The 10,504-nt window shown below is 45.0% G+C and overlaps 1 protein-coding gene across 1 annotated transcript; it reads left to right on the forward strand.

Annotated features, from left to right (window-relative positions):
• Positions 1-829: 829 nt before the first annotated feature.
• On the forward strand, positions 830-3,400 carry LOC105206693 (uncharacterized protein K02A2.6-like). The gene is made up of 6 exons (XM_011176402.2): positions 830-1,112; positions 1,170-1,294; positions 1,454-1,859; positions 1,986-2,230; positions 2,322-2,712; positions 2,988-3,400. Exons 1-6 carry the CDS (start codon positions 830-832, stop codon positions 3,398-3,400), a joined length of 1,863 nt encoding a protein of 620 aa, XP_011174704.2.
• Positions 3,401-10,504: the final 7,104 nt, after the last annotated feature.

Here is a 10,504-nt window from a genome sequence, read left to right on the forward strand (position 1 = left end):
ACGCACAATTACAAGAACTTACGATGCAATGACGACTTGGCTGTGGCGGGAAACGCGTCCACAAGTCGCTAGAACGGGTTGAGGCAACTCCCGCGAAATCGGGCGACGCCCGCGCCGTTGACGACCTAGCATATTTGCATCAGATTTTTCACGTCTCGGAATTGCCTGCGTTGCGATATTTTCACATCTTTGTTAGAGATTACCCGTTAATGGCACTCGTCGATTCAGGGTCTAGCCAAACAATTTTTGGGGACAAAGGTATTAAAATCGTGCGACAACTGAAACTGCCGACCGAAAATATGCGCGGCTTTCGAATTTGCACCGAAAACGGACAGATCGCGTAGATTACCGAGGAATTATCGCTCCCTCTGACATTGGAGGGTATTCAGCGGAATATCACCGTCTGTCTATTACCGAATCTCGCCGTTTCATGTATCGTAGGGATGGATTTTCTGTGTGCTTTTGGTATTGGTTTGGATTTTGCATCTCGTGGGTGGTACTTTGCGGCTCAACCGTGGCAAAGACACTCTTTTGAGATTTCCGATCCAAACGCTTATTTTACTTGCTGTGGACTTTCCGAGCTCACCCCTGAGCAACAGGCTCGCTTGGAAAAATTTTTAGGGGATAAAATTCCCGTACCTGTCGCGAATCTTGGTGTCACCTCACTAACAGAGCACAAAATAGATGTAGGGAACCACACGCCAATTAAACAGGGTTGTTATCTAGTCTCGCCGAAGGTGCAGGAAGCGATCCGCAAAGAAGTCGATAGAATGAAGTCGCAGCAGGAATTATCGAACCGTCTTTTAGCGAATGGTCAAACCCAGTCGTGATGGTTACGAAGCCGAGCGGCAAGTACCGGTTTTGTTTAGATTTTCAAAAAGTTAACGGCGTTTCGAAGAAGGATGCGTATCCGTTGCCGAATATGAACAGCATCATAGACAAATTGAGGTCTGCGCATTATATCTCGACAATTGATCTGAGCCAGGCGAACCTTCAAATACCATTGGCGAAAGATAGTCGAGAGATTACTGCGTTTAGCGTCCCGAGCAAAAGTCTATACCATTTTACGAGAATGCCGTACGGATTAACAGGAGCTCCCGCGACTTTTCAACGTCTGTTTAATAAATAAGTCGGGCCGGAGATAGAACCTCACGCTTTTGCGTATCTAGACGATATCGTGATCGTAACGCCGAACTTCGACAAACATTTAGAGTGGCTCGAGCGGGTTTTGAATAAACTTACGGATGCCGGTCTTACGATTAATCCCGAGAAGTGTGAATTTTGCCGTTTACAAGTTTGATATCTGGGATTTATCTTACAGCGGGACGGCGATCCCTAACCGTCGATCCCGGCAAAGTTAAACCAATCTTAGAATATCCGGCGCCGCGGAATATTAGGCAACTGCGACGATTTCTCGGAATGTCGTCGTGGTATCGTCGTTTCGTTATCGCAGTTTGCGACCGTCAGCAAGCCACTCACGCGATTATTGAAGAAAGACGAACGCTGGGATTGGGGAAGCAAACAACAACAGGCATTCGAACGGATTCCCGCGCAATTATCCTCGGCTTCGACCTTGTCATATCCGAACTTTAACGTTCCGTTTATTTTGCAAACAGACGCGAGTTCTGTCGGCCTTGGTGCCGTACTTATACAACAGGTCGACAGCGTCAAAAATATTATTGTTTTTGCGAGTCGTGCGTTATCTGACCCCAAAAAAAAGTATTCTGTCACGGAGCAAGAATGCCTAGCAGTGATATGGGCGATACAGAAATTTAGACCGTATTTAGAGGGATATAGATTCACCGTCGTGACAGACCATAGCGGCTTGCGTTGGTTACACAATCTTAAGAATCCAACGGGTAGATTAGCTCGATAGGCGCTCGAACTTCTCGAGTACGATTACGAAATCGTACATCGGAAGGGCGCGCTTCACTACGTACCGGATGCTCTGTTGCGTATGTTCGAGAGTGACACCAAAATTTTAGGGGCCGTCGCAGACAAAATAGAAATGGCCGAGGACTCTCTGGACCCGTTGTATATTAAGCGTTTCCGCAAGAGAGCTGAACACCCGAAGATATTTACCGATTGGAAAGTTGTAGTTGGGGAACTGTATTACTGCCGCCCGCGCGCCACAACATCCGAGGTCATAGAGGACTTAAATCAGTGGAAACTAGTTTTACCGTCGGAACTAAGAGAGGAGGCCCTACGCAAATCGCATGATAACCCTCAAGCCGGCCATCTCGAAAGGGAGAAATTTTATAACCGGATAACAATTGCTTATTATTAGCCAAATCTTTTTCGCGATATCGCGAAATACGTAGGCGAATGTGCCAACGTACCAAAAGGTACTCGAGCAGGCGAGTCCGGCGGGACTAATGGGCCACCGCATGATGGAGGCGCCATGGATGATGATAGCCGCCGATATAATGGGTCCGCTGCCCAGAAGTAAATCCGGTTTCGCGTACATTCTGGTCATTCAGGACTTATTTACGAAATGGGTTGAGTGTCGCGTTTTAAGAGCCGCAAACGGGAAAAAGATTAGAGAAACTTTAGAAGATCTAATTCTATCACGGTGGGGGACGCCAAAATTTTTAGTTACGGATAACGGTACGGAGTTTGTTAACCAAACATTGCCAGCGTTTGCACAAGAATATGGAATAACGCACACCACGGTTCCGCCGTATTATCCTCAGGCAAAACCCCGTGGAGAGGGTAAACCGCGTATTAAAAACTATAATTATCGCTTTTCTAGACCGCGACCACCGTGAATGGGACGTACATCTGCATGATTTCCGTTTCGTCTACAATACCGCGCATCACTCGTCCATAGAAACTTTGCCCGCGTTTTTGAATTTAGGCCGCGACTTAGAACTGACACATTCGTTACGCCGTCGATGCAAAGAGACTACCAAGATACAACCACGCGGGGCGGTGGAGTGGGCAAAAAAATGAAAGATTTACAAGAGCTGCACGCGTGTGTGTTTGAGAACTTAGAACAGGCTCACCGAAAACAAGCGACTTATCCTTTGGAAAGGGAGAACTCGTGTTGAAGAAACAACACACCTTATTTTCTGCGGCTCATAATATCGCCGCAAAACTTTCACCTAGATTTGCAAGAATCGCAAAAAGTTTGTCGCCGGTTTATGAACTCGCAAAGTTAGATGGTACTCCCGTGGGGAAGGTGCACATTAAGGACCTTAAATCCTATCGTTTTGCGGACCCCGACCAACCTCCTGGCCACCCTCAACTTGTTAGATTCTGCCGTCTCGAGCTTCAGAAACTTGTAGAGATACGGACCAACGAAGGTGAAGGAATGGCGGAACAGTGGCGAAAGGAGTGCATAGCCACCGCATTCGCGGATCTATTAAGGATGATCGGGCGGGATACGCCGCAGCCGTGATACTAATGACGGCCATAGATATATGGTTACACGAGTGGGGGAGCAGGCGTAATGTCGGCACCCAGATCGACTGTGAACCCGGCGAACAACACCCCGAACGCGAGGACGCGGAAATGCCGGAGCACCAGGAGCCGGGAGAGCCGCCAGTCCCAAACACATTGCATACTGAATGTTGGAACTGCTGCGACAAGAGGCACCGATACTCGAACTGCCTTAGGCGCCGTGGCAGGTTCTGCTACGGTTGTTGGCAAAGCGGGTATACCCTATGCCAGTTCGACGAGTGCGGAGTAGGCTGGCGAAGGTGACGCAGGGAGCGCCGCCCAAGAAGCCAGAGGCAGACAAACTAAGGACTTCTCGTAAGGAAAGCGCCCTGGCAGAGTACCTCGTGAAGACCTCCCAGACCTGTGGTCACCGTCAAACGATACAAGGGACACACTAAAGGCGGGGGAAAAAACCAGAAAACCTTCCTTTTTTTCCTCTTTCTCCCCCGCGTACGCTTTGTTTTTTTTGTTTTTGTATTTGTGGTGGCACTTGTCGATTGATCGAGATTCTTATCAATGTACAGGGAGGATTGGCCCGGAAAGAGTGTAATAAAAGGCTGTACGGGGAATTAAAAACCACCTCTATTACTGACGTGACCCTATCCCTATCCAGACACTTGTCCCCGAAAAGGGCTGGGAAACGTGGTGATTGTTTGGTGGCGGTGTCATGGTGGAGAAAGTTGACGGCTGAACGGTACGGCGTGCTGAGAGCGAACCTTATATGGTCCGTTTTGTAAGTAGTAAAGGGTTGAATTGATCCCGTGGCGAGCGCCGGGGAAAGGGGCAGAGATCAGTCGGCGAAAAAAGAGATGCCTTTTCCCATTTAGTTTGTTTCATTTTTTTTTTTTTTTGGAGGAATATGGTTGTCCGGGAGAACCGCCACCGCAAGTTGCGGTGTGAATCCGATCCTCGCAAGCACAGGGCGGGTCTCCCGCACCGGTGCGACTCCCGTATTCGGAGTTTTGCAAATAAGACGGAACCGTTACCCGGACGTGGTTTACGGACGCCCCGTCAACTAGTCGTTTAAGAGTAAGGACGACTACACCTTGAACCCTCACGACGCTTGTGTACGAAAGGCAGAAAACGAGATTGGTAGCTATTGGCGCTCGTCAATAGCCAAGACCTCCTCGGTCCTCCCCGGGGAAGGGGAAATTGTGACGGTGCAACTTGCGTGCGTTGTCCGTCACAAGGGCCTGACCACAAAGCGCGACACGGATGCTGCGTCTTTTCGGCTCGGGAGTAGGCGTAATTCCGTTGGCACGATCGTTAAGTGTGTGTGTGTGTTTGTCTCTGTGCCGTCCCTGCGTCCGCTATTAAATTCAAGTAAGCGGTAAGTCCGCCGAAGAGGACCGGTGACTGCGAGAAAACATCTTGTACTAATGAAACGCCTCGTCCACCCAGAGGCGCCAAAAAGGAAGCGAGAATTAAGAAACATCGCCAAAAGATTTACGGAGCACCGCGAGACGCAGAGGTTCGCAGGTTGAACCGCTGACACTGTCTTCTTCGTTTGCCGTCGAACAAAAATCTTGTCTGTCAAGAGTTAATTTTTCAGGAACGGCAGAGTTACGATTCCGCAGGAGGAAGTTGTGCAAAACTAAAAAACAAAAACGAGAACGAAGCGATATTGAAAACCGTGCAGAGCGGGCATCACGGGCCTCAGGCGGCGGCCATCCGCCACCGGAGGTAAGGCCGGCCGATATCAATTCTCGGGGAAGCCAGGAAGAGAATTACTTGCCGAATTTGGGCCTTGCGCGCTATCGACGTTAGAAGCGCAGAACGATAGATTAATGCGCACACCGCCAGGATCTAGCCGCCTGATAACAGCCAATGCGGAAGCGGCAGCGACGACAAGTGGGGCGAGACATCGCAGCTAACAACCGGCGACAAAATTTTGGCGATTTGGAAAGGTCCCTGGAATCTGGGTGAAAGTTTCTCGGCGATATTATGAGCCGCGAACGATAAAGTGTGTTGTTTCTTCAACACGAGTTCCTTCTCCCCAAAGAATCTCTCTCGTCGGCGCATATTATAATAAGCTGCTCGTTTTTGGTGAACCTGCTCTAAGTTCTCAAACACCCACGCATGCAACTCTTGTAAATCTTTCATTCTCTTTGCCCACTCCTCCGCCTTGCGTGGTTATACCTCGGTAGTCTCTTCGCGTCAACGGCGTAACGAATGTGTCGGATCCAACTCGCAACCTAAATTCAAAAACGTGGGCGAAGTTCCTATGGACGAGTGATGCGCGGTATTGTAAGCGAAACGGAAATCATGCAGATGTACGTCCCATTCACGGTGGACGCGGTCTAGAAAAGCGATAATCATAGTTTTTAATACGCGGTTTACCCTCTCCATGAGGTTAGCCTGCAGATGGTACGGCGGAACCGTGGTGTGCGTTATTCCATATTCTTGTGCAAACGCTCGCAATGTTTGGTTAACAAACTCCGTACCGTTATCCGTAATTAAAAATTTTAGCGTCCCCCACCGTGAAAGAATTAGATCTTCTAAAGTTTCTCTAATCTTTTTTCCGTTTGCAGCTCTTAAAGCGCGGCACTCAGCCCATTTCGTAAATAAGTCCTGAATGACCAGAATGTACGCAAAACCGGATTTACTTCTGGGCAGCGGACCCATTACATCGGCGGCTATCATCATCCATGGCGCCTCCACCACGTGGTGGCCCATTAGTCCCGCCGGACTTGCCTGCTTGATTTTGGTATGTTAGCACGTTTCACATTCGCCCACGTATTTCGCGACGTCGCGAAAGAGATTTGGCCAGTAATAATTGATCGTTATCCGCTTATAAGTTTTCTCCCTCCCGAGATGGCTGGCTTGAGGGTCATCACGCGATTCGCGTAGAGCCTTCTCTCTTAGTTCTGACGGTAAGATTAACTTTCAGTGATTTAAGTCCTCTACGACCGTGGATGTAGGTGCGCGAGGACGGAAGTAATACAGTTCCCCATCTCCAATTTTTCGATCGGTAAACTTCTTCAGGTGTTCAGCTATCTCGCGTAAACGCTTAATATACCACGGGTCCTGATTGTCCTTGGCCATTTCTATTTTGTCCGCGACGGCCACTACAACCTCGGTGTCACTCTCAAACATACGCAACAGAGCATTCGGTACGTGGAACGCCCTTCCGATGTACGATCTCGTAATCGTACTCGAGAAGTTTAAGCGCCCATCGAGCTAATCTACCCGTTGGATTCTTAAGATTGTGTAACCAACGCAAGTTGCTATGGTCTGTCACGACGGTGAATCTATACAGGGTGTCCGTCCATAAATGTCCGAGCAAATATCTCGTAACTGGTTGAAGTTAGAAGAAAGTTTAATAAGGAAAATTTACTTGGTTTTTAGTCGGCTACAAAATGCACGTAAAGAAATTTTTTTTACTCGTCACCTTTTTGAGTTATGAAGGTCAATGTAGGTTTTTTAAATGGGTACCTATAATTTTTTTTGCATATTTACATAGTAGAGGTAATTTTCAATCAAAATTATATTAGGAAAAAAATTGCTACGACGCATCGTTTACGAGATAATCGGCATGCAAAGTATTAAAGTAATAATTTGGATCGAGTATTGTTGAACAAATTTGGAATATCAAATAGGTTGAGAAAGTAAACATTGTTTTTTCATGAAATATTTATTAACAAATTAATTAAGAAATGGTTCGAAATTGTTACCATCATGATCGATACAGCATTCAACGCGTTTTATAATGTTTCTTATTGTTAACTGCAGCATTTCTGTTGTAATACTTTCAACAGCTCTAGTGATTTTATGTCGTAAATCTTCTTCATTTTCAGGAATAGTTGCATAAACAATATCCTTAATATACCCCCAAAGGAAAAAATCGCAATGTGTCAAGTCCGGAGATCTCGGTGGCCATCGTACAGGACCATTAGTACCCATCCAACAATTAGGAAATCTATTATTTAAAAAGTTAATTACAGCACGTGTATTGTGTGCTGGAGCACCATCTTGTTGAAAAATAATATTTCGAAAAACTGATAATGGAAGATCGCGTAAATAATCTGAGAAAGTTGTTTGCAAGAATTCCAAGTATTTGTCACCATTAAGATGACCATGGAAAAAGAAAGGTCCAATAATTTTTGTTCCGATTATTCCGCACCATACGTTCACCGAAAATCTGCGTTGGAAACCTTTATCTCTTTTCGCATGTGGATTCACATCGGACCAAGTATGTACGTTATGTCGATTTTCCATACCACAATTGGAAAAACAAGATTCATCAGACCATAATATTTTATTAAGAAAACCAAAGTCAGTGCGATAATTAACTCGAAGCTAGTGGCAGAACATTAATCGGCGATCTGCATCTCCTTCATGTAAAGCTTGTACTAAATTATTACGAAACGGTTTGAATTTGAATTTTTTTAGTACAGCGTGTACGTAACTTTTCGATAATTCTAAATTACGTGCTACTGTTCTTATGGATGTACGTCTGTTTTCAATAAAACTTAATAGCACACTTGTCTCTTTTTCTTCATCTGTTTTGATTGTACGTCGTTGTCTTGTTAGCGATCCTGTTTGACGCAATTGATCTTCAATTCGTCGAAATGTACGATTATTTGGTATTCTTCGTTCTGGATATTTTTGTTGATAAAGTAATCGTGCTTCATTTTCATTACGCATACTTAAATACCAGATCTCGAGCATATCACACTTTTCCGTAATTGTAAACATTGTTCTCACGCGCTCGTATGTAGACGATTGACTAACAGACTCATACTACCCTGTAATTCATATTACGTGCTATACAAATACTTTATTTACAAATCAAACAGTCGTGTATTTTGAAAAGTTGAAGGTCAGCGATCCTGTTCGATATAATAGACTTCATACGAGCGCGTGAGAACAATGTTTACAATTACGGAAAAGTGTGATATGCTCGAGATGTGGTATTACAACAGAAGTTGGAGGTATATTAAGGATATTGTTTATGCAACTATTCCTGAAAATGAAGAAGATTTACGACATAAAATCACTAGAGCTGTTGAAAGTATTACAACAGAAATGCTGCAGTTAACAATAAGAAACATTATAAAACGCGTTGAATGCTGTATCGATCATGATGGTAACAATTTCGAACCATTTCTTAATTAATTTGTTAATAAATATTTCATGAAAAAACAATGTTTACTTTCTCAACCTAATTGATATTCCAAATTTGTTCAACAATACTCAATCCAAATTATTACTTTAATACTTTGCATGCCGATTATCTCGTAAACGATGCGTCGTAGCAATTTTTTTCCTAATATAATTTTGATTGAAAATTACCTCTACTATGTAAATATGCAAAAAAAATTATAGGTACCCATTTAAAAAACCTACATTGACCTTCATAACTCAAAAAGATGACGAGTAAAAAAAATTTCTTTACGTGCATTTTGTAGCCGACTAAAAACCATGTAAATTTTCCTTATTAAACTTTCTTCTAACTTCAACCAGTTACGAGATATTTGCTCGGACATTTATGGACGGACACCCTGTATACCTCTAAATACGGTCTAAATTTTTGTGTCGCCCATACCACCGTTAGGCATTCTTGCTCCGTGACGGAATATTTCTTTTTGGGGTCAGATAACGCACGACTCGCAAAGCAATAATATTTTCGACGCTGTCGATTTTTTGTATAAGTACAGTCCTAAGGCCGACAGAACTTGAGTCTGTTTGCAAAATAAACGGAACATTAAAGTTCGGGCATGACAAGGTCGGAGCCGACGATAATTGCGCGCGAATCCGTTTGAATGCCTGTTGTTGTTCGCTTCCCCAATCCCAGTGTTTGTCTTTCTTCAATAATCGCGTGAGTGGCTCGCTGACGGTCGCAAACTGCAGTACGAAACGACGATACCACGATGACATTCCGAGAAATCGTTGCAGTTGCCTAATATTCCGCGGCGCCGGATATTTTAAGATCGGTTTAACTTTGTCGGGATCGTCAGTTAGACCGTCCCGCTGTAAGATAAATCCCAGATATTGAACTTGTGAACAGCAAAATTCGCACTTCTCGGGATTAATTGTAAGCCCGGCATCCGTAATTTTATTTAAAACTCGCTCGAGCCATTCTAAATGTTCGTCGAAAGTCGGCGTTACGATCACGATATCGTCTAGATACACGAAAGCGTAAAGTTCCATTTCCGATTAATTTATTAAACAGACATTGAGAAGTCGCGGAAGCTCCTGTTAATCCGTACGGCATTCTCGTAAAATAGTATAGACTTTTTCCCGGGACGCTAACCGCAGTAATCTCGCGACTATCTTTTGCCAATGGTATTTGAAGGTACGCCTGGCTCAGATCAATCGTCGAGATATAAAGCGCAGACTTCAATTTGTCTATGATGCCGTTCATATTCGGCAACGGATACGCGTCCTTCTTCAAAACGCCGTTAACTTTCCGGAAATCTAAACAAAACCGGTACTTGTCGCTCGGCTTCTTAACCATCACGACCGGGTTCGACCGGTCGCTAAAAGACGGCTCGATAATTCCTGCTGCGACTACATTCTATCGACTTCTTTGCGGATTGCTTCCTGCACCTTCAGCGAGACTAGATAACAACGCTGTTTAATTGGCGCGTGGTTCCCTACATCTATTTTGTGCTCTGTTAGCAAGGTGACACCGAGATTCGCGACAGGTACGGGAATTTCATTCCCAAAAAATTTTTCCATGCGAGCCTGTTGCTCGAGGGTGAGCTCGGAAAGTCCACAGCAAGCAAAATAAGCGTTCTGATCGGAAATCTCAAAAGAGTGTCTTTGCCACGGTCAAGCCGCAAAGTACCACCCACAAGATGCAAAATCAAAACCGACACCGAACGCGCACAGAAAATCTATCCCCACGATACACGAAACAGCGAAATTCGGTAATAAACAGACGGTGATATCCCGCTGAATATCCTCCAATGTCAGGGGGAGCGATAATTCCTCGATGATTTCCGCGATCTGTCCGTTCGCGGTAAGAATTCAAAAGCCGCGCGTATTTTCGGTCGGCAGTTTCAGTTGTCGCACGATTTTAATGCCTTTGGCCCCAAAAATTGTTCGGCTGGAACCT

This window comes from Solenopsis invicta, chromosome 2 (genome assembly GCF_016802725.1).
Source record: "Solenopsis invicta isolate M01_SB chromosome 2, UNIL_Sinv_3.0, whole genome shotgun sequence".
Lineage (NCBI taxonomy): Eukaryota > Metazoa > Arthropoda > Insecta > Hymenoptera > Formicidae > Solenopsis > Solenopsis invicta.